The sequence below is a fragment of the Petaurus breviceps genome, unplaced genomic scaffold (genome assembly GCF_028583685.1).
Source record: "Petaurus breviceps papuanus isolate PSGF00001 unplaced genomic scaffold, PetGlider_PUasm1.0 688, whole genome shotgun sequence".
Taxonomy (NCBI): Eukaryota; Metazoa; Chordata; class Mammalia; order Diprotodontia; family Petauridae; genus Petaurus; species Petaurus breviceps.
The window spans coordinates 6,724,971-6,750,325 of record NW_027186457.1 but is presented as its reverse complement, the minus strand read 5'-3'; the positions used below and the strand labels follow the sequence as shown (position 1 = coordinate 6,750,325).

General features: G+C 39.9%; 1 protein-coding gene across 1 annotated transcript in view; it reads left to right on the top strand.

The window, feature by feature from the left end:
- The first annotated feature begins 18,114 nt into the window (after positions 1–18,114).
- The window catches only part of DOCK10 (dedicator of cytokinesis 10), a 366,705-nt gene continuing 359,464 nt past the window's right edge, over positions 18,115–25,355 (top strand). Inside the window, exon 1 of the mRNA XM_069104543.1 lies at positions 18,115–18,401. Coding sequence (XP_068960644.1) covers positions 18,276–18,401 — 126 coding nt within the window. The 5' untranslated portion in view covers positions 18,115–18,275. The remainder of the gene's footprint in view (positions 18,402–25,355) is intronic.

Sequence of the window (25,355 nt, the reverse complement as noted above, 5' to 3'; positions counted from 1 at the left end):
CCTTCTCATTCTGGAACATCTCCCTGCCATGTCTTCTGCCTTTGGTGAGTTTCTCCCAGTGCCTGCATTTTGGAGAAGGGACTAAGTTGCCCAACTTTCGTTCAACTGTGCTTCGGACTTTCCAGACATCAATACCATAGTTCTGCCCAGGTACCTCCATTTATCTTCCTCCCCATTCACTACTTCTTCATTCCATTTTTCAGCTTCCTTTTGTGTGCTGTCTTACTCCTTCAAATGTAAGCTCCCTGAGGCTGACTGGTTTTTCTTTTTTCTTATATTTGCATCCACAATGCTTATGATAATGCTTGCCACATAGGAAACACTTCCTAAATGCTTATTGTCTGTTGCCTGACTGTCGGCTAAGAATTAATCATCTTAAAGATGCATACTGCTAGATATTCACCACCAAATGTTCTCTGGTTGACGATCAAAAGGATGATGCATCAATGGGGTTTTATGAGCTATGGTTTTAGAAGTGCATACCACAGAGTTCCTTGAATCTGGAGTGGTCTGTGAATGCAATTCAAGAAGGTAACCCCAAAGGGAGTCCTCCACTGACATATTGTAGTCTTCTCTGAGCTAAATGCTAAGCTCCTTGAGTTCAAAGACTGTTTTGACTTTTGTTTTTCTATCCCATTACCTACTGCTGTTTCTAGCATAGAAGAAGCATTTAATGAATGCTTGTTGATTGCTTGACATACAAGATCTTCTGATCCAAGCCCCTGGTTTTACAGATAAGAAACTGATGACCAAAGCAATAAAGAGATTTGACCAAGGTCACACAGGTATCAAGTGGCAAAGCTAAGATTTGAAGATGGGTCTTCTGACTAAATCCAGGAATCTTTCTACTATACTTGTGATCCTTCATTTATTTTGTATCATGGACATTGTTTATGACAGTCTGGTGAAACTTCAGGATCCATTCTCATTTAGGGCAAATAAAGGCATTACATAGGATTGGAAAGGAAATTAGTTAATTTGAAATATACTTATCAAAATAAGATTAAAAAAACTAAATTCACAGACCCCAGGATAAGAACACCTAGATTATACCAGGTGGGACCTGCCAATATTCTTGTTAGAGGAAGAAGAATCAAAGATTATCTTCTCCTATTGCGTGGCTGACATAGATAAAAAACTAGGAAATTACTTCCCTAACACCATGTGACAAATCAAATGCAAATCTCCAAATGGAATTCCATACACTCAATTGCTAAGGCAGTGCCCTTTCTGGGAAATCTTTCAACCTCTCCCCCTCACCTACAAGGCCCCAATGAGACAATAAAAGTCCCCCATACAACATATTACCTTATAGGTTGGCATATACCCATACTCCATTGCTTCAAGTGTAATTTCTCCAAAGGAGAGTCTATCTTCTATCTATAACAACTCATGTATATAACATTGACTTATATTCAAATAAATTTGCAGGATATAATGGGGTATGAATACCTTTGTCTGTAAACAAGCTCAAGGCATTCAGACTTCAGTGTCAAATGGCATCTGGCTTCTGCAAGAGCAATGTGTAAATTCTGACCACTAAAGATAACAATCAGACCGCACTTCCCTCTTAACTCTATTTAAGATGAGTAGAATAATTTCTTTATTCCTTAGGCTGCAGTTATTTTTTTAACTGGAGAGAACAAAACATCTAACCCCTGAGAAAGAAAGAATTGAATGTGAGTCATTCATTTTAAATTGTTATATATAAAATTATAGTTTTAGAAATGACCTCAGAAACTCTGGTCCAACTGCTGCCTAAGCAAGATGCATTTATGTGTGTGCGTGCATACATCCATATATAACATGAATGTAGGCATAAACACACAGGTACCATATTGCCCTCATTACTACAACTCTTTTACTGGCCATTTCCTTACCTTCCCATCTCTATTCTGGCCATCATCCTCACGTCCTCTTCTCCTTTCTTCCTTCCCTCCCTCCTTCCCTTAAACTTAGATTCTTTCCTATGGTTTTCTGGTAGGTGAGATTTTGCCCTATCTTGCCCAGAAACAGACTTCCACACCATTTCCCAGATGTCTCAATACCACACCTCCATAAGTACACCCTCCTTGTAAGTTGTCTTTCAAAATTAGTCATGTAAATTCCTACAGGATAGAAACTGTCTCAATTGCTTATATTTCATGCCCAGTATAATGCCTTGCACATAGCAAGACTCTTCCTCTCCTTCATCTCTCTCTCTCTCCTCTTCTCCATCTCCCTCTCTCTTTCTCCCCCTTTCCCTTTTCTCCCCCTCTCTCTGTTTCTTCCTCTCCCTTCTCCTGTCTCTTTTCCTCTCCCTCTTCTTTTTTCTCTCTGTCTCTGTGTTTCTTTCCCTCTTCCTCTCCCTCTACACATCTCTGTCTCTCTCCTTCTCCCTCCATCTCTCCCTGTCCTCCTTCCCTCTCTTAAGTTCAAAATGTGTTTTTCCCTTATATTTATGTCCTCCTTCTATTACTTATATCACTTTTCTAAATTCTCTTCCTCCTTGTCAGTAGCTTTTTCATCTTAGAGATGCCTCTGCCCCCTGTTCCTTTTTTTTTCTGACTCTGACCATTCCATAAGACATCTAGGCCATGCTCACTTTACTCTCAATTCCACTCCTTTCTCTAGGCTTCCCTCTCCCCTCTCTCTCCACCTCCCAGCTTCCCCTTTATGTATTGCTATTTCCATTACAATTTAAGCTCCTACAGAATAGAGACTGTTTATTTTATTTGTATTGGAATCCCCAGTCCTTAGCACAATATCCAGCACATAGTAAGCACTCTAAAAATACTTTATTCCTCCACCTATTCATAGATAGTAGCTGTCACACATACACACATGCATGTAATCATGGACACACACATATAAATAGCAGATCTCATTGCATTGTAGAGGTAACCCCATTCCTCAGTAGTATAAGTTTGCACTGCTGGGCTCACCATTGATGGCAAGACCTTCAATATGGCACAAAAGAAAAACTTTGCTTTTTCAGGGACCAATCTAGCAAAGAATGAAGAGGGTGATCACCAATGAGTAAATCATTTTGTCATGAATTCCTTGGTCATCTCAACTCCTGAAAGGAGAATTAAAATACAAATTGGCCCTCACTCCTGTGCGTTCACTTCCACTTCCAAAGCAGTGGTGACAGAGTGACCATAAAAGAAGGCAGCGTGCTAAGAATTACACAATTTTGAAATTATCCACAAACTTTAATTTGTCTATTTATGTTATAAATGTGAGATAGTTGTCCAGCACCTTAATGAATGTTCTACTGGAGGAACTAACCTTAACTGTTGTAATGGGTGTATCTGACCCAAACCAGTTCCCTATTAGCTTATGTTCAGTGCTAAAATAGAAGGAGATGATCATATGGCATCCAACAGTGGGAAAGGAAGGCCTACCGAGTCATAGCATGAAAGGGATTCAACAAGGATACTACAGAATTTAGTTTAGGTAGATTTGGGAAACCTTTGTCTTTATATGGAAATGTTATCTAGTCAGAATACCCTAGTCTCTAAATGGGAGCTTTTTGAACTCTTAGGTGAACAGAAAGCCATGTCAATACAGCCAGAGGCTACAAAGAAACTGTGAGGAGGAAAAATATAGCTTGAACTCTTGCCATTTAAGTCAATTAAGTCCCAGGGACAATTTTGTTGCTTTTCAGGGGAAACGGTAGCACAAGAGCATGGATGGTGTAGGGGGGAAACAGGTAATGGTCCACTCATATCAGTCTTACTAAGAATGAAACTAAAAGACAAAAGGAAAATGAAACAAAATCGGGGGTTCACAAGCTTTCCTTAAAGGGACAAATGATAATTTGTCTCAAAAAAAAAAGCTTTGAGTGAAACTGGTTTTGTCATCTTCCAAAAATCATTATTCCAGATTGTCCCATTTTACTTCTGAGATTTATTTGGGGATCCAGGTTTATGGTGCTTCCCTGAGGACTTGGGTTATAGTAACAGCTGTCTAATAAACCACACAAAGTGATGCCCCTTAAGCATAGATCTGACCATGTCATCCACCTCACAATATATTTCAGTTGTTCCAGATTATTTCCAGGACCTAACCCTAACTCGAACCCTTACCCTCTGATATGCTTTTTAAACAAACTGGCCCCAGCCTATCTTTCCAGCCTCAGTGGACATCATTCTGTTTTTGCTCCCAATGGTCCATCCAACTGGCTTTCTGTTACTCACCCATAGTACTCCATCTTCTGTTTCCATGCCTTTGGACTCCTCATACCCCAAACCTTAAATGCAGTCTTCCTCATTTTCACTTCATAGAATGACTAATTTCCTTCAAGATGCAACTTACATATCCCTTTCTATATGAAGAGTTTTCTGCCCTTCCCCCCCATACACACTGGCCAAGGAATTCCCCCAAATCCCTAGTATTTCACTACCTTGTAATGAGACTTTTGAGGTTGGATGCATGACCTTTGAGGCTACTTCCATTTATAAGTCAATGATTCTATGAAAAGGAGACAATTCCACCTTAATCACAACACCCCGCTCCCATCCCCACTGTTCTCTTGAACCTTTCTGATTTGAAGTTTCTCAGTCTTAGACAGGATTTGGTCAGGCAAATAGAAACTCTTGATTTTCTTCAAATTCAACAAGAATCTTTGAGTATTAACAAGATTTCAATAATCTAAAGTAGCATATGGGTGCCTTATGAGAGACATAAAGTTCTAGGGCAAATCACTTCATCTTACTGAACCTCAGTTTCCTCATCTGTGAAATGAACACAATGATATTTATAATACCTAACACATAATGAAGGAGTGGGTGGATAGTAGTACCTTTGTACTTCCTTCATCTCCTTTTAGACTTGTCAAAACTGATCCCAAAGAAAACTTCCCTAGGTTATACCAGGTCTGCCTTCTAAAGATCTCTAGAGGAAAATATTAATCTCACTTTTGTGGTATAGCTTCTCTCCTCTCTGTTTTTGTAAGGCTTGGGGGCTTTTTATTTGCTCTTTTTTTTTTACTACACCTGTGGTTTCATTGATATAGGGAACTCCCAGTGAGGAAAGTTGCCCAGGACACTGAACAATTAAATCTGACTCTTTGTCCGGGGTCAGAGAGCATATGTCAAAGGTGGGACCTGATCCCCAGTTGATGAAATTCTGAGGTCAGCTCATTAAATACTATGCTATCCTGCTTCTCTCTACTTCTTTCTTTCAAAACAACTCAACACTTTTCACATACATACTCACTCACCATAAGCTCTGATTTGAATAATGACTTGGGACAACATTTTTTATAATTCATAATGATAACCTCTTCCCCCAGAGCACCCATTAGACTTGAAAACATCCGATTCGAAAATGACCCATTCTCTATTTACGAGGTAAGGGAAATGTGGAGGGGGGTGCATTTGGTCCCACTCCAATGTCAGAGATTCCTCCACTGGTGCCAAAAGAGTCACTATAAAAAACACATGGAGCTTTTTAGACAACCTGTGGGGAAAAGGGAGGAAGTTATCAAAAATGGGAACAGCTTAAGGGGACTTACTTTGGGGGGCTGAGTTCCAGGGAGGGCTAGTCTTTCTCCAGCATTGGCCCCCTGCCCAGAAATATCTCCCCCTCACTGACTGAATTTTTCCTATTATTTTGTCACACTTACTGAAATTCCACTAATTGGTGATTTATTTGGGTTAGGCAGCTCAATGAAGAAAGCTGACCTTGCAGCTGGGAAGATCTCATTTCAAGCCCCACCTCTGAAGTCCTGGATTTGTGATCTTTTATACATCATTTAACCTTTAATTGCTCTCTCTAGGTAATTCACATAAAGTATGAGTTGTAGAGAAGGTGTGGCTTCTATCTCCTTCACCCCTGTTTCACTTGGGTAAGTTACCTTATCCTTACCAAGTCTAACCCCTCTATTTGTTCATTCTATCCCATCTGCTCCATTGGCTTCTGTTAGCCCCCCCCCCCCTTCACTTATTTTCTTTTTTTGTTATTGTTGTTCTTTTGTTTTGTTTTGTTTTTGCTTTTTGGAGGGGGGAAGGTAGGGCAATTGGGGTTAACTGACTTGCCCAAGGTCACACAGCTAGTAAGAGTTAAGTGTCTGAGGCTGGATTTGAACTCAGGTCCTCTTGACTCCAGGGCTGGCACTCTATTTATTGTGCCACCTAGCTGCCCATCTTTCACTTATTTTCCTGGTTTATTTCCTACTACCTGCAAACATGCCCATGTCTTCCCCATCTGGGAAAAAAAAGTCACTTGATCCTTCCAACCTTGCTAACTATCATCCTATTTCTCTTCTTCCTTTTGTAGCTATATTCATTAGAAAAGACCATCTACAATAGATGCCTCTACTTCTCTTCTCACTTTCTTCTTAATCCATTATAATCTGGATTCTGACTTTATCATTTCCCCAAAACTACCAAAGTTAACACTCATCTCTTAATTGTAGAATACAATGACCCTCATTCTCCTTGACTTCTCTGCAACCTTTGATACTGTTGATCATTCTCTCCTCCTTGATCCCCCCCTACCTCTAGGTTTTTTGGTCACCACTCTCTTCTGGTCTCATGTCACCCTCTCCTGATCAAATAAAATGTTTTGGTTGGCATTCAAAGCTCTTTATAATCTAGCCCCACTCCGACCTTTCTAACTTTCTTCCACCTTACTCCTCCACGCACATCCTTCAACCCAGTGACACTGGCCTCCTGAGTGTTCCATGAACAAGATGTTCCAAATCTCTTGGCTCCGGGCATTTTCTCTGGCCGTCCTTCATGCGTGGAATGCTTGCCCTTCTCCACTCCAACTCCTGATCTCCTTGGCTTTCTCTAATTGCCAACTAAAATCCTTTTTGACTGGAAGCCTTCCCCAACCTTGCTCGATTCTTGCGCCTTCCCTCTGTTAATTATTTCCTAACTATCTTGTGTATAGCCTTCTTTGTAGATATTTGTTTACATGTTACCTACCTGGTTAGATTATAATCCTTTGACTACAGTGACTGTCTGTTGCCTCTTTTTGTATCCTCAGGGCTTAGCACAGTGCCTGGCACATAGTAAGCATTTAATAAATGTTTATTGACTAATTTATCAAGCCCAACATTGGCGGAGGGAATTTCCTCCAGGGAGATTTATCTGTCCCAATGAAATCACATGTCCAGTCCCTATACCTATTTATTTTTAAAAGAGAAAACTAGCTGTTGGAGAGTTCATAGGCTATCAGCAATTTATATTTCAGTTTAAATTAGATTGAGCCTATTGTTTTCATCATAACGTGTAGATGAGCTTTATTAAGGGAAAGAGGCTTTGTTTTAGAAAGGGAAGATAAGTGATGCTTTAAGCATAGATTGAAAAGAGGGAAAGATGGAAACTATTCTGCCCTCCTAAAAGTACAAGAATGCTTCATGATAAGATGAGGTCACAATGTACTAGGAAATATGAGAGGGTCACAACAAAGAAATGGAAGTAGGAATTTGCCAAAGACAAACCTGGACTTTTTGAAAAATATTGCCTTAGAATAACTATAATCCCAGGAAAGGTTAAGTTTCCTTCTCTTTCCTCAACCATATGGCCACCTTCTTCAGAAGATTAGGGATCCAGGCAACATTAAGAATTAAACAGACTCTTGTGGGCTAGTGTTTTAACTTACCCACAAGCATTGCTCCTCAAACTTCCCATGAACTCCCCATCTTTCCCTGAAATCATTCCTTCTTTTCCCCCACATTTCTGTTAATACCATCACCATTTTGCATGTAATACTGACTTTAAGCTTCCATATCATCTTTATTCTTTCGTCTTCCTGAACTCCATATCAAACCGATCTTATAGACTATCTTTTACACATCCTTCCTCTTTACTATACTCACTACCATTGTCCTAGCTCAGGCCCCCATGCCTTTTCACCTGGATCATTGTGACCATTTCTTAACCATTCTCTTTTTCTCCCATCTTTTCTGGACTCGGTCTAATCTATTTTATATATTACTGAGCAATTAGTCTTCCAAATGTGTAACAAACTCTGCTACTCAAAACCCTTTAATAGATACTTATTGCCTACCAGATAAAGTCCAAACTGGTTAGCCTTATTTTTAATCATCTGCTTCCAGGAATAATGATAAGGATGATGATGATGATGATGATGACGATGATGATGATGATGACAATGACAGCAATAGTCACTAACCTTTATAAAACAGAGCACTTTAAAGTTTGCATATTACTTTAGAAAGTCACAAAGGCAAACCCTTTAGGAGGAACTACCTTAGAACTCCGGATACAGGGAACACTCATAAATCATAGGATCTTAATATTTTTCCCAGGGCTTAGCACAGTGTCTTGCACATGATAGGTACTTTAAAAATGTGTATTGACTTAATAACTAAAGAAACTGAGGACCAGGAATGCTAAGTGACTTGCCCAAATATTGATACATAGAATGCATATTAAAGGAAGAAATGTTGGCTCCCTACCAAAAACAATCATCTAAAAGGACTACTTTCGAACATGTCCTAGAAGCCCCAGAGACATTTATTAAGGTCTTTCTATGTGGAAAGTACCATTATAGTAATTTGGGAAGATAAAAAGATATGTTTAACTCATTACCTGCCATACAGAGACTAAAAATTTAGAAGGGTGATGTACTCAAAGACTATGCCATGTACTCAAAGACTATGCCAGCATAATGTAAAGTTTTGCACATTCCACAAAGCTAAATATGTTTCAAGTACTGACCCAATAATGTAGTATGAATATGCCTGTCACTTGAGAACTGTCATAAATAAATTCATAGAGGCTCATAACCAGTAGTTTAACCACCCGGTAATATTTTTTCTTAATTACAGAAATTCATAAAAAGGTCTCTTGCTAAGGAATGGAGGTATTGCAATCAGCATTCTTGGAGGGAATAATAATATTCACAATATCAAGAATTCTTGACATATAGATGAGAAATACATTTAAAAATGCCATGAGAACACTTGGGGAAGAGATCATTAGCTAGGGTGATCAGGGAAGATTTTGTTAAGAAGGTAGCACCTAAGGACCTTGAAGGGTAGGCATGAATTTATAGGTGGAAGTGGTAGAAGGAGGCATATTCCAGGTTTTATAGGGAATAGTATGAAAAAGGACAAAATGGAGGAAAACATGAGATATACTGGAACATAGAGCATGTGAGAGAAGAATAATAGTGCATGACAATACTAGAAAGGCAGGGCTGGAGTCACAATGTGGATGGGGAGGAGTCACATTCTAAACTAAAGAGTTCAGACTTTATTTATTAAGTAATAGGATCCAGTGGAAAGTTCTTGAGCAATCAAATCATATGACTGATAGCAATATGTAGGGTGATTTGGAAGGGTAGGGAAACTTGAAGGAAGAGGAAAAAGTGGAGTATAGGGGAGCAGAGAAGGAACTTAACTTGGTCTATTATCTGGTACCTTCAAATGTAGGATTGTGAATGCTGTTAGCATGCTTTTAATTTGACATTATGAGGCAAAGCTCCATTTCCCGCTACCATAGTTATGGCTCTGGATGTAAGCCATGTGAAAGATATTCTGGAGGAAGAATTTTCTGGATTTGGGAGCTAATCAGATGTGGAATCTAATAAGAAGGTGTCAAAGATGGACATGAATTAGTGAGATGATGTTAATAATATTCACAGGTAAAGAAATTGAATAGGCACTGACAAACTAAAGTACCAAAGTCTATAAAAATCATTTTGACCATGAAATACTAGTGCTACTGCTGTCACCACTGACATCACCACCACCACTACCACCACTACTACTACTACTACTACTACTACTACTACTGCTGCTGCTGCTGCTGCTACTACTGCTACTACTACTACTACTACTGCTGCTATTACTACTACCATACTACTACTACTAATGAAATTTATAGGTTAGTTAACCACTTTACATATATTAACTTATTTTATTCTTACAATCTGGTGAAGTAAGTTCTCTTATTTATTCCCATTTTATAGGTCAGAATGATTAGAGAAGTTAAGTGACTTATTCATGGTCATACAACTAGTGAGTAGAAAGAAGTGAAATTTGAACCCAAGTCTCCTTACTCCAAGTCTAGTCCTAGATTCCAAATCCCATTGGGAACTTGGTATCATCCTGCTAAAAGTGAAAATTTCTCAAGTAGGTGAAATTTATCTTAGGTACCCCCAAACTTTCATTTCTTCAGCCTTATTCCTTCCCTTTTCCCCCTTTTAATCCAAGTAAATATTTACTGTGTGTATAAGATACTATACTAGGTGCAAAGTAAAAATATATATATTTTCATTGTACTGGGTGAATATAATATATTGTTATACAGGACTAATACAAAGGGTTTGTTTTTAAGCAAAGGAAACATTCAGACAAGCATTCTAAGGAACTTGTGAAGGGAGAGGACCTTATTACAAACTGGAGGAATCATGGAAGGTTTCTGGAAAGGGGTAGAATCTGAGCTAAGCTTTGAAGAAAGTGAAGGGTTTTAAAAATCATAGATGGAGGGGGAGTACATTCTAAGCATGAAAGCAAAGGAGTGGGAAACAAGAGTCAATTTCATTTTTGTGGGAATATCAAGTTCATGAATGGAAATAATATGAAATAAGACTAGAAAGGCAGGTTGAAATCAAGCTGTGGAGTGCTTTGAATGCCAAACCAAGGAATTTGCACTCCATTCTAAAAGCAAAAGAAAGCTCCTGGAAATTCCCCATCTGTGTTGGAGCTAGGATTTGGGAGATTTCAGAGCTCTGATTAAACCAATGACCAATCCTTTCTTCAGAGGACTAATGAGTAGGTATACCACCCACCACTTGGCAGAGACATGATGGACTAGAGGTGCAGAACAAGATGCACAATTTCAGACATGGTCAATGTACTGATTTGTATTTTTACAATAGAAGTCTCCAGTAGGGGAGGAAAAGGGGAGTGAGATCGTGAGTAGAGATAGAAATGCAAAAAAAAAAAAAAGAGAGAGCAACCACAAACTTTTTTTTAAATATAAAGAAGACAACCTCCCCAAATTACAGAAGTAATAATAGAATCCCTCAGTTTCTTATCTAATCTCCTTTTCTGTTAATCTCTGTATAATAAAATGTTTGTGTTTGCTGATGATTGTAACATTAATAACAAAAAAATTTAAAACAAAATTATATTGGCAGTCATGAGATAAGTGTATCATAATGGAATATTAATAGAATACGAGGGCAGAGAGATGGTCCAAGAGGGTATCAGGACATTTCAAGCAAAAGCTTGTGAGGGCCTGACATAAAGGGTAGTAATGGGACTGAGGAGAAAGGGGAAGAGTATAGGAAATGTTGCATAAGTGGAATCAGTAGGACAGCATCCACAGAGACATGGAGATGAGGCAAAGATGACTCGGGCATTTTGAATCTGTGTGGCTGGGAAGATGTCTCGGTGCCATCAACAGAAATAAGGAAGTTGGGAGGAGGGGCATAGATTTACATTGAGATTTGGAGACGGAAGTGTTTAGTAAATGTTGGGGGCAGGCTACAAACCCAGGTCTTTGTGACTCTCAATTCTAGCACTGAAGGGGAGGGAGGGAACCACTGTTTACTCTCAACTGGAATAGTGTAGACTGGGAGATGTTGTCTCTTTGTCAGTGGTGTCTTTCAGCATGTTATCAGTTCATTGGATGCCTTTTTATTAAGTTCACCATATCTACAGATTTTCTGTAATGAACTGAAACAAGGAACATTTTAGTCTTTTTTCTTGTAAATTTGAAGTTTTTATTAGTTGGATTATAATTCTATCATAGGTCCTGGAGTTTGTATTAAAAAACATGTCCTTTTTCCTCATCTTGATTTCAGAGCTTTCTGAAAAAATCTGGCAAAGGGAATAAAAGCTGATAAGAGAAATTTATTTTTTTCAAGCTTTAAATCTTTTTTTTGTTTTAAATTTTAGTTATTTGGTTTTAGTTTTCAAAATTCACTTGTGTAAGATGCTGAGTTCCAAATCTTTCACCCTCCCCTTCCTCCTCTAAGACAACATGCAATCTGATAGGCTATACATGTAAAAGAATATTAAACGTATTTTCACATTAGTCATGTTGTGAAAGAAGAAACAAAATAAAAGGGAAAAAACCATGAGGAAGAAAAAAAGAAAGATAATAGTATGCTTCAATCTACACTCAGACTCCATAGTTCTTTCTCTGAATGTGGATAGCATTTTCTGTCATGAGTCTTTTTGTAATTGTCTTAGATCATTGTACTGCTTAGAAAAACTAAGTCTATCAAAGTTGTTCATCACACAATGTTGCTGTTACTGTGTACACATTTTCCTGGTTCTGTTCACTTCACTTAGTATCAGTTCATATAAGTCTTTTGATATCTTTCTGAAATATGCCTGCTCATCATTTCTGATAGAACAATAGTATCCCATTACATTCATATACCACAACTTGTTCCACCATTCCCCAATGGATGGGTATCCCCTCAATTTCCAATTCTTGGCTACCACAAAAAGAGCTGCTATAAACATTTTTGTACACATGGGTCCTTTTCCCTTTTTTATGATCTCTTTAGAATAGAGATCTAGTAGTGGTATTGCTTTGATCAAAGGGTATGCATTTTTTTTAAGCAATTGGGGTTAAGTAACTTGCTCAAGGTTACATGGCCAGTTATTTCTGGGTATGGTGGTAAGTATCTGAGCCTGGATTCGATCCCCCAGGTCATCCCAACACTGGGGCAGGTGCTGTTACTCTCTGAGCCACCTGGCCACCCCACAGGGATGCATGCTTTTATAGTCCTTTGGGAATAGTTCCAAATTGCACTCCACAATGGTTGGATCAGTTTACAACTCCACCAACAATACATTACTTACTGTTCCAATTTTCCCACATCTCCATTTATCATTTTCCTGTTTTGTCATGCTAGCCTATCTGATAGGTGTAATGTGGTACCACAGAATTGTTTTAATGTGCATTTCTCTAATCAATAATAATTTAGAGCATTTTTATATGACTATAGATAGCTTTAATTTCTTCATATAAAAACTGCCTATTCATATCCTTTGACCATTTATGACTTGGGGAATGACCTGTATTCTTTTTTTTTTATTTGTTTGTTTTTGGAGAAGGGAAGGTAGGGCAATTGGGGTTAAGTGACTTGCCCAAGGTCACATGGCTAGTTTTGTGTTAAGTGTCTGAGGCCAGATTTGAACTCAGGTCCTCCTGACTCCAGAGTCAATGCTCTATTCACTGCATCACCTAGCCACCCTGATGACTTATATTCTTATAAATTTGACTCAGTTCACCATATATTTTAGAAATTAGGCCTTTTTTAGAGAAATTGGTTATAAAAATTGTTTCCCAGCTTTTTGTTTCCATTGTACTCTTGGTTGCATTGACCTTGTTTGTTCAAAAACTTTTCAATTTAATGTAATCAAAAGTATCCATTTTGCATTTCATAATGTTCTTTATCTCTTTTGTCTGGTCATAAATTCTTCTTTTCTCCATAGAACTGATAGGTAAACTATTTCTTGTTCTCCTGATTTGCTTATGGTATCACCCTTTATGTCTAAATCCTGTATCCCTTTTGATTTTATCTTGGTATATTGTATAAAATGTTGGTCCATGCCTAGTTTCTGCCACACTATTTCCAAGTTTCTCCAGAAGTTTTGGTTAAATAGTGATTTCTTATCCCAGAAGCTGGAATCTTTGGGTTTATCAAACGGTACATTACTATAGCCGTTGAGTACTGGGTCTTGTGTACCTAACCTATTCCACTAATCCACTACTCTATTTCTTAGCCAGTACCAAGAAGTTTTAAGGATTGCTGCTTTACAATACAGTTTTAGATATGGTATAGCTAGGCCAACTCCCCTTGCATTTCTTTCTATTAATTCCCTTGATATTCTTGATCTCTTATTATTCTTCCAGATGAATTTTGTTATTATTTTTTCTAGCTCTATAAAATATTTTTGGTCATTTTTGTCTTTTCTGTGTTCAATGTACGTGTATCATTATACATTGGGAATGCTTCCTATATGTGTCATATTGTTGGCTTCTGTTTTTTAATCTGTTCAATAACTACTTTTCAGGTTGCCCTCCCCTCAGGTCTGGATTTGTCCTGTCAGGCCTCTCTGGTCCTAGCAGAGAGTCAGCTAATAAATCAGTTTGCATCAAGGTATTATTGTTTTCAGACCTAAAACTAGAATATTTTGCTTCCCAGGCAAATTTCTCAAACTGCCCTGAGGTAAGTGGCACATCTGCATGTCCTCAGTTGGAGATGCGGAAGAACAGACATCCCAGGAAACTGCTGGTTTCTAATGTTTGGTTGTCTCTGCTTGTGAACGTGGTAAAGAAGAGGACTGAAGTCTCTCTTCTATTTTACTTAATTGGTCTTACTAACCTGAGGCTAGCAGAAGTTTTTTTCTGTACTGAAAACACCTACTTATGTCAGCATCCTCCAAATTTGGCACCCTGAGGGAAAGTACTGATCATCTCACCTAAATTTGGAAATTAATTTGGCTTAATCCTGAACCAGAATAAAATGAAATCAGTAAATATTTAGTAAAATAAGTAGAAGTAGAGTACATCATAAATAATGTTAATTTGTGGTTTTCTAAATCAAAATGTTTCCCACAGGGATCAATCAATAAACATTTATTAAGTACCTCCTCTGTGCCAAGCACTGTGTTAAGTACTGGGGATACAAAAAAAGAGGCAAAAGATGATCATTGACCTCAAGGAATTAACATTAACATTGGGCTGAAAATGTGCAAAGAAACATCTACAAAGAAAGCTATATGCAGAATAGATAGAGAATGATTAACAGACAGAAGGTAATGTAATTGAGAGAGGCTTAAGAAAGCATCCTGTAGGAGAGATTTTAATTGGAACTTAAAGGAAGTCATAGAAGTCAGTAGTTGGAGCAGAGAAGGGAGAACATTCCAGGAATGGAAGACAGAGAAAATTCATGAGCCCAGAGATAAAGTGTGTTGTTCATGGAACTACCAGAAGACCAGTGTCACTGGATCAAAGAATAGGTGTGGCAGAATAAGATATAAGAAGACTGGAAAGGTAAGGAGGAATTAAGTTATAAGGGACTTTGAATGCCAAACTGAGCATTTTGTGTTTCATCCCAGAGGAGATAAGTAACCACTTGGGTTTATTGAGTAGGAGGGTGATATGACTGGACTTTTACTTTGGGAAAATCCCTTTAGTGGTAGAATGGAGGATGGACTGCAGTGGGGAGGGACTTGAGACAAGTAGACTCACCAGCAGGCTACTTCAACAATCCATGTGTAGGGTATTATAGGTCTGTATTAAAGTCTTATCAGAGGCAAAGCAGAAAAGAGGTGATATTCAAGAGATGTCATAAAGATGAAGTCATCAGGCCTTGACAACAGATTTGATGTAGGAGGGTGAGAGACAGTGAGGAATCCAGAATGACACCTAGGTTGCAGCCCTGAAGGACTAGGGGGGTGGTGTTGCCCTCTACAGTAATAGGGAAGATTTTGGGGAAACCCAATGAGTTCTGTTTTGGACATACTGAGTTCAAGATGTCTATTGGACATCTAGTTTGAGATGTCCAAAAAGCAGCTGGAGTTTGGAGACTGGAGGTCAATGAAGAATTTTTGAGAAACATCAGCATACAGATGGATTAAATCCATGGGAATGGATGAGATTACAAAGTGAAGTAGTCTAGAAGGAGAAGAGAAGATGACCAAGGTCAAAAGCCTGAGGGATACTTATTATTAAAGGGTGTGATCTGGAGGAGGATCCAGAAAAAGAGACAGAGGAGTGGTCAGATAGGTAGGAGGAGAAGCAGGAAATGGGGACAATCCAAAAACCTAGAGAGAAGAAACGATCAAAGAGGGAAGAGTGACCAATATGTCAAAGGCTGCAGAAAGGTCAAGGAGGATGAGGTCTGAGAAAAGGCCATTGGATTTAGCAAGGAAGAGATGATTGTTAACTTTGGAACTTTTGGGGAGTGATAAGGTCAGAATCCAAAGTATAATGGGTCAAGAAGAGAGTGAGAGGAGAGAAAGTGTAGATGGCCTTTTCTGAGGAGTTTAGCCACACAAGGCCGAAGATATATAGGATGATAGTAGGGATGGAAGGATCAAGTGAGGACTTTTTCAGGATGGGGGAGACATGGTTACATTTGTAGGCATTAGGAAATGAGCCAGAAGAGAAAGATTGAAGATAAGTGCAATAGATGACAAAGGGAACAATCTCTTGGAAGAGAGGGATGGAATGGGATCAGTGAACAAGTAGAAGGGTTAGCTTTGGTGACAAGTAAGGCCACTTCAGAAGTGAAGGAGGAGAGGGGCAAAGAAGGTATCTGAGTGATAGGAGATGAGGACAAAGGGAGAAGATGGAGTCCATGGTGAAAGGCTTCACTTCTTCCTGTAACATATAATCAAGGTAAGGTTCTCAGGTGAGATAAGGAAGGGGGGGGGGAGCAAGCCATGAGAAATTTGAGGAGGGATGAAAAGGTCTGGAAGAGACATTGTGGAGACTGAGATAGTGAGTCAATAAAGGGTCTGTAATAGGATTTCCTAGCAGCAGTGAGGGCCCAGTCGATATTATGTAATATAAATCTGTAGTCAAATCAGTTGCATGGTTTTCTGCATCTTCATTCAGCAGCGTGTATGTAGCTGAGAAAGTGAGGAATGGTAGGAGTGATCCAAGGTTGAGACTTGGCTGGACCTACCATGATATGATAAGGGGACTAGAGATCAAGGGAGGAGGATCCCTTGCTATTTGAATTTGACACCACAAAACCTATATGTAAATCATACCAAGCAGACAGTCCACAAACATTTATTCTCCACTTGCTGTATGTCTGGCCTCAAGTTGCTCACAGAGCTACCTAGTTATAAAGCTGACCCTCACTCTAGGAACCCCATGAGGTATCAATTTTTAAGAAGATTATTTTGTATGGTTTCCTTCCAGAGGGAGGATAAATTCTTTAAGAGAGAAGCTGGAAGCATGAAGGACTATTAAATGGTCATTGTAAGAACACAGGGGAAAGAAGACAAGTGCCTGAACGAGGAAAATAACCACGAATGCAGAAAAATTCAATAGGGGAGATTGGGTAAGTTAAATAACAAAATCTTGATAAGAGGAAGGAGATACAATGGCTGATGGAAGGTGGTGCCATAACAAAAATAGAAAGTTTGGGGCAATGGTAGTGGCTTGAGGAAGGGAGATTATGAGTTTCATTTAGATATGTCAGATGTAGGATGCCAATAGAATATCAGAAGGAAAGATCTAGGTGCAGAAAGGAGTAATAGAAAGACAGTGGCAAACATTTAGCACTTTTCCACATCTCTGAGGCAGGTTAGCTACAAGTGTCATTAGGCCCCTTAGGGAAACCGAGGCTCTCACACATTGTGTTTTTAAAATGGGATTAGAACCCAAGTTTCTTGATTCCAGGTTTGGTAGAGGTAGCAGGGGGCCTTTCTGAGAACCGTAACCTTTGCCCAAACCTTTCTAAGATGTTAGAACCAGTTCTGAATTTGATAGACAGCAAATTTGGCCCAATATGGCAATTCTTTCAAAGCTGCAGAGAGTATTAAAGTTAAGAACCACTGGAAAGAGTGGGTGATACACTACAGATATTTTAAGAAGAGGGATACAGTAACTTATTCTGCCAACACTGGAAACCACTGCATTCAGTCCCTCCACACGCCCCCCTACTCCCACTGCCCATGGAGGCCAATTTGTCGCTCATGACCCCTACTCGAAGTAAGATCGGAATGAGTATGAAACCCAAAAGAAATAGGTCAGAGCAGCCAGATGCCTTGGGTCGTTTGCCTGCACTGGACAGTCAAGGACCCGGTAAGAACCTTGAGCCTTCTCTCAGGACAGTATCCTGGTGGTGTAAGTGGGTAGTGGGTGTCCCCCCTCCCCACCAAGGTTTTCTCCCCACGCCTGTCCCCCCACCCGCGTGCTCAGACAGCTAGAGGGTGCGCACGGGTGGCACCGCGGGACCGTCTTGGGCGCGGAAAGCGCTGCGCCAGAGGTGCCACCGCGGAGACGACTAGAGGAAGCCCAGAGAGTGGGACGGGGATGACAGGAAGAACATCGGGGAGTTTGGAAAGTGGCGCAGAAGCTGCACACGCGGGGGCGGCGGCGGCTGCAGCCAGAGAGGAGGTGGGGTGGGGTGGGGGAGCTAGAGGGAGAGGGAAAAAACCGCCTCTAGATAGTTGAGCGAGAGAGAAGGGGGGGAACCGCTCCGAGTTCCGCTTCCTGAAAGGCGGGTGGGTCGAGAGGCTCGGCCGGGAGGGAGGCGCGACCGCCTCCTCTCCAGCTGCGCGCTCCAGAGGTGCCCGAGGTGCGGACGCTTGGAAGGGCTAAATGGCCGGAGAGCGGACCCGCAGGTTCACGCGCAGCCTGCTGAGACCCGGCGGGGCGGCCGAGCTCAGGCACAGCGCCGCGTCGGCCGCCGCCGTGGCTGTCAGCAGCCGGCAGCACCAGCTGCGGGTAAGTGCGGGTCGCTGGGCTCGGGGCGCCGGGCGCCTGGGAGCGCGCGCGGGTGGCTGTGCCTGCCAGGGAGTGTGTGTGTAAGGGGGGGGGGGGGGGGGGGGGGCGAGAGATGTGGGAGTGCGGGGGTGTGAGCGCGTCCCCCGCCGCTGCTTCCTGCACGCCCCCTCTCCCGAGGCTGGGGGTCCGGGCGTCTACCGCGCGCCTCTCACTCAGGGGGGCTCCCCAGCGTCACCCTTTCCTGGGTAGAGTAACCCAACGCCGCCAGACCCAGGGGTGTGCGCCTCGGGGAGAGGGACTGTCAAGTAAGGGGCATCAGGTTCGTTACAGTGGAATTGGGAACTCCAAGGGATCCCAAGGCCGTGCCGCTTTACCTAGCTTTAGGGAACCCCTCTCTAGCTTCCATCCGCACCGCTGGCCAGGTGCCTGGAACAGCTGTCCAGGCTTGAGGACAGAGTCCAAGACGTCCCTAAATTAACTCATTCATCATTATCTCTACATTTGTATGCGTTATGGAGAAAGACCACGTGACACCCAGAGAACAGGGTGACAGGCAAGGAAAAGTAGGGGGCCACTGAGTATCCTGTGGTTTCCACTAGTTCTTATGTTCTAGAACTCTGCTCCCATCCCCCATATTTTTCCAGTTACTTCCTTATTGAAATGCCCCCTAAGTGTTGGGTGATTTCCTAGGGAAATCCCTTAGGAGAGTAGCCAGGGGCTCAGGCCAGATGTCTAAAATCACCGAATCCTTCTGTGCATGTGCCTAGTTCCAGGAGGGCCCTTATAGAAGTGACTGCAAAATCTTTGTGGGAAAGGCAGGGAAATGATCAGGGAAACAGACTTAAAGCTTACCAAGAGGGATATGCCAGGCCAGGCCAGTTCAGACTCAGCGCTCTTGGCCAGCTTCTCCTTCAGCCAGACTCTCTTGGTTGCTCATTTTGTTTTTCTTTTTAAATATGACAGGAAATATCAGTAGGAATTAAATGGCTTCTTTTTAAGTGTCAAATAAAGTGTTACTCTTTGCCATTCACCAAAGTGAATGGGGCCAAGATCTCCCTGGGCCAATTTCCCAGAGCCAGAAGTTTTCTCTAAAGCTGGAGGTCACAAAGTTGAACAGAAGGGAAGCCAATTATCTGGCAGGGGGAGGAAACTGAGCTGGCACCACATCTCCAAAGTGGGTGGTGGGCATTTGGATTAGAACAAAAATTGGCAGCAAGGGGGTTCTCTGCTTGAATTGCTAAGGCTGCAATTCTGCAGTTAACCAGAAGTGATTCAAGTGTTTGCCACACACCCCTTGTGTCAAGGAACAGCACGTGGTCCTGATATTAGGATGCACATTTTCAGTGAAAGAAATGTGAATTGTAAGAAAAGAAAAACAGAATTATCCCTTGAGTACAAGAATAAAATAGTAAGTAAAGCTGGGGTAAGAAAGATCCCCCAAAATGCCTTTCATCAATATTTGTGATGTTACCCAATAACAGTTTTATAATATTCATCTGATTTACTATTGATTTCTCTCTGGTTTCCTACTTTTTTAAAATTTTTCTTCTTAAGCAAAATCATAGAATTATAAAATTTTGCAGCTGGAACTCATCCTTTCATGCTGCAGTTAAGGAAGCTAAGGCCCCAAAAAGGAATTAGAACCTGACTCATTAATAGCAATAGTGAAAATGCTGCTGGGAATCCTACTGATATTGATCTTTTAATTTTAGTTTTGTTTTTTAAGCTTGAGTATTGTGCATAGGCCAACACAGTAATTAATATGTATATAATGCTTATATATGTTGTTATTTAATATAAAATTATTATTTTTGTATTATATCATGTTATATTAAATTTTTATGTATGCATAGTTTATACATAATATATTTAATATTTATTTAATTTTATGACACTAGAGGATTTCCCAGACCCCTACATACACTTTTTCTCAAGAGCACACTTCAATATATTTCAATCCCTTCTTTGCCCCCCCCAAAAAAAGAATTTGATATCCTGTATATTTCTGTCGAAACATGGGCATGCCAACATCAGAGAAGGCACTATTCTCTATGAGCAAAGCAGAATTGAAATAGCTAAAAAAAAAAAAACCCCACAAACCAACCACACACACACACACACACACAATGTGCAAATTTAGAGAATCCACCCCAAATGTTCATATGGACTCTTTGTGCCCAACCTGTGGTAGAACATTCTGAGCTCATATTGGTCAGATCAGCCACAGTAAGACACACTGAAACTTGATTCTAGCATAGTGATGTCACTTTGGTCCTCTTCGAGAAAGAAGGGTAACAACCAACAAACCAACCATCAAAATGAATGAGGTCAGTAGGGGAAGCAAGGAGGGAGGCATGAACAGACAGACACAGACAGACAATTTGGTCCATTGGGCAGAAAGCTAGATTTTGAGTCCCAGAACCTGGTTCAAATTCAGTCTCTACCACTTACTAGGTGTCTTTAGGGAAATCACTTTTCTTCTCTAGGCTTCAATCTTCTCTCTAAAATAAGGGGCTGGACTGAATGTCCAACTCAAAAGCGCTCTCACAACTCTAAATCTGCCACTCATTTCTAACCTCAGGGAGAGGGTATCTGTCTTAAAATCATATTAAAGGAGGGGGAGGGGAGAAGAACAACCTTAAGTCAGTCATGTTCCTAATTCCTTCTCCTTACTTCAGCACCCTGGCCAACACTCCTGCCCTGGACTTTGCCAGTTTATTTCATGTATTTTTACTCATCCAGGTAGGTGTAGCTTTGGCAGAAAAAGACAGCAAAGAGAAGTCAGCTATGAATTTCCATCAAGTGGAAAGAAAACTGGCTCTAATTACTACTGTGTAACTTCAGACCAGACCTTTTGGGGGCTTTGTATTCTGTGCCTATAGATCTGATCTTGTCACTCTCATGTTCCAAACCCTTCTACTGCTTTCCATCGCTACTGAATGAAATCCAAATTCCTTAGCTGGCTGGCCCTTCAAAACCCTCTGCATTCTTGCTCTAACTTAGCCCTTTCAGCCCTATCTCAACATTGCCCTCTTCCAAATATTCTTAAATCCTGTGAAAATGAACTACTCGATCTCCCCCAAACATATCTCATTCTTCCTGGTGAAACATTAAGTATTGCTCAAGGGTCTGTGCTCTCCTCTATTCTTTACTTCTGACTGGAGTTTATAAGCTTCAGGACTTGGTGTTTATAAGCTCCACAGCACCAGCACTAAATGACAAATTCTTCCAAAAGAAATCTAAGTGAGTCCCAAGGTCAAATTTTGCAGTTCTGCTTGGGAGATTGGGACTGTGTAAGTTCAACTTGGAGACTTCACACACTTATACTTTGTAGTTTCTCATTTTTTTTCTATTTGCAATTCAATTCAGTAGCAAACATTGATTATGTACCAAAAGTTTGAAAGGCATGGTACTGGGTACTGGGAGTGATTCAAAGTTTAGATGAGAATGATCCCTGTCTTCATGAAACTTTCTGTTTGGAGTTCTCAATGATTTAGTTATTGTGAAAAAAAACACAGAATTAAATAAAAGAGGAAATCACTGACAGGGGTAGAATGGAGGCATCACCAAGGTAGAAGACATTAGAGAAGCAGGAAAATGGTCTTTCTTGCCTCAGATCTCTTCCATTACCCTGATGGGTTGTAAGTTCTCTGAAATTCCTATTATTAGAATCACTAATTAGTTTGGCTGAAAGAAAAAGGCATGCCCTGGAGACCACCATTAAAATACACTTGGGTCAAAGCCCTATGGCCCTATAGCTCTTTTATTTGCTCAGGTTAATTTGTGGGATTATTTAACTAATACCTTGAGGCTGAGATATAGAAAAGATGAATTTAATTGGGCATTGATAGAGCCTTGGATAGTAAAGGGTAGATAGCAGGAAGGCATTGAACTAGGAAGGCAACAAAGCAGATGAGTTTATGGGGTTGGGTGCCTATGAAATAGAAGAAGAGAAGGCATACTATTGAAAATAATCTTCATTTACTTTACAGTTCTGCAAAAGGATAGCGCTTCTGGTATAGCACTTAGGCAGTAGCTAGAGGGATAAACTTGGAATGAGGAAAACCCGAGTTTGAATATTGACTTAGATACTTACTGGCTATATGACTGTTCAAATCATTTAACCACCCGTAGCCTCAGTTTCCTCACCTGTAAAATGGAGATAACAATACTATCCACCTCACAGGGTTAGTGTGAGGAACAAATGAGATAAACAACTTTGTAAATCATAGCTATGTACATGCTTGCTGGTTTTTATTTCTTTTGTAATACCCTACAGGATGGCCAGAGCTAAACTAAGCAGTTCTTAAAGATGCTTGTTTCCCTGACAAAAACTAAGCTCATTTTCAAAAATCCAATGTGCACCACTAGCACTTTTCAAAATTTCCAGAATGTGGAGTGTTCTATAGCATGTAACCTTTTCACAAAGAAACCCAAGTCCACTTTTTTTGTTGTTCATATCTTTGCAGTGTGCCTATACAGTACAAAAGTTCTGAAATAATTAGAAATGTTTTCTTAAGTGATATCCCCAGGACTTGTATTATTCTGATTGAATTTATATACTGCTTGGCTTTATGCAGAGACAGAGTAGGTAATTGCCCTGTATGGCATGATTTAAGGTCTTGGCAAAAAGAACCCCCCACTGGCTGAAATTCCTCATTTCACTCTCTTTCAATGCCTGAAAAGTCCACAAATTAGGAATTTATTTTTGGTTAAAAAGGTCCTCTTTTAAAATGCAAATACCTTTGGCTAGATGAAGGCTCTGAGTCATTCTGCTTTAGTATGAATCAGTTTAGTCAGATCCTGTTTTGTTATTGTTACTATTCCAGGAAAGGATAATAGGGTCACAGATTTAGAAATGGAAAGGACCTAAGCAGTCAGTCATATAGGCCAATCTCTTAATTTGACAGATGATGAAACTGAGACTTCAGAAGATTGACTTACTAGCTCAGGTAGCACAGGTAGAAGAGTCAGGATTTGAACTCAAGTCTTGATCCTTTCATTCTGTAGTTACTGATCTTGAAGCTACAAGAGAAAAGTAGGAGTAATTTGGGAGCCTTTGGAAGCTGAAGACCGAGGTTCAAATTTGAGTTCTCTTGCTTATTACATTTGTGACACCAAGCAAATCACATATTCTCTGGGATTGTTTGATCATTTGTAAAATGGTGGGGTAAAGCTAGATGACAGCTGTAATTCCTTCTGTATCCAAATCTGTGATCTGATAGAACTGTTCCAGGATACACAGATCTAGAAAGGGGGCAGGAACTGAACTGGAGAGAATTGAGGGCAGTCTGAGGTGTTGGTGTGTGTGTGTGGAAGGGGGATAATTGAGAGTCCAGGCAGAGGAGAGGAGAGAGAAAAGCAGAGAAGAGAGAGGTGGATGGACAGATAGGGGTAGATTGATAGAGATAGATGAATAGAGATAGACATAGATCTATGTGCATGCATATGCATGCATGTATGTATGTGTGTGCACATGTATGTCTATGTGAATATATGTATATGTTAGTGTTGTATGTGGTATATAATGGATTCATTGTATGTGTATAATATATGTATACATCATTTGTAATATATTTGTCACTTCTTTGTTCAGTTTTAAGAAGATAAAGCTTAGATATATCACACAAAGCATCACATGTCATGCATATCATCTCTGATATTATATATGATGTGTCACATATGTGTAATATCTGACATAATGTCATATTATAGCATCATGTACTGTATAAAATATATTGCCTATCTTGAATAATTATATATCATAATTAAGTGTTTCATATGTGTATATTCTATATAGCATATGACATGCTATTGTGGTACATTATTACATATCATATGTAAGTATACCATATATTATATATCATATACTACTGATTACGTATTTTAATATAGGAAAAGTATATAATGAGCTTTAATATCTTAAAACTGAACAACAAGACTTATGGGACACCCTCCATATAAAACATACACGTGTACTGTGTACATATAGATATAAAGTTGTATGTATTATATGTATATACATACATATCACATGTGTGTACAAGATTGGGATGTGCCATTTTTGCATCTTCTAGAAAGAATTTTTACTTGTAATATTTTGGCCACAACTTGACTGAGAAGTAAGAAACATACAAGCAATGAAAACACACAAATGGGCAGTGAGATTTTATTAGGTGAGGGAAATTGGGATTTTAAAAAATACTGAGGGGGATGATTCTCTGGGAGGGGCAGGAGAAGGGATACGTGGGATAACTAGAGTGCTATAAGAAACAGAAAATATCAATAAAAATTTATTTTCAAAATACTGAAGGGAGGTTCTCAAAATAAGAAATTTCCCAAGGTCATATGTTAGGAATAGTTCAAAAGGAAAAACAGGGCAGAAAATGACATAAATGAAAACAAAAACTCTAGTTTTAATGTCAGCTCCCAAACAAGGTTAAAAAGAAAATGTAAGCTAAGAGTCCATCTGTTAGAAGGTCAAAGCTTTACACAATCTTTTTTTTTTCTTTTTCTGACAAGGTTTTCAAAGGCGGATAGTTTTGCTTTTGTGGAAATCACTCGCTCAAGGTCTCACCCAAAGTCAATTAGCCTTTTTTCTGTTGAGAAAGTCAATACAAACTTGTGTGGAGGTATCTGTCTGGTATGGTTAGTGTTGATTCATGCTAGATAATAGTTTTGACTTATGGGGTGATTGTAAAAGTTATTTTGGAGATTGAGAGTGAGAAAAAAGAGATGATTGAGGAGGAAGTCTGAAGCTGGCAGAAAGAAGAAGGGTTAGGCATTAAGATATGCTTATCAATTGTCAGTTGCCTTGGCCTCTGTATCTTTTTTTTTTTCTTCTTACTTCCGAGAACATAAAAAGCCAATGTGACTGTTCCTTGCTGTTCTTCATACACAGCCCCTTCATCTCTCTCTCTCTCTCTCTCTCTCTCTCTCTCTCTCTCTCTCTCT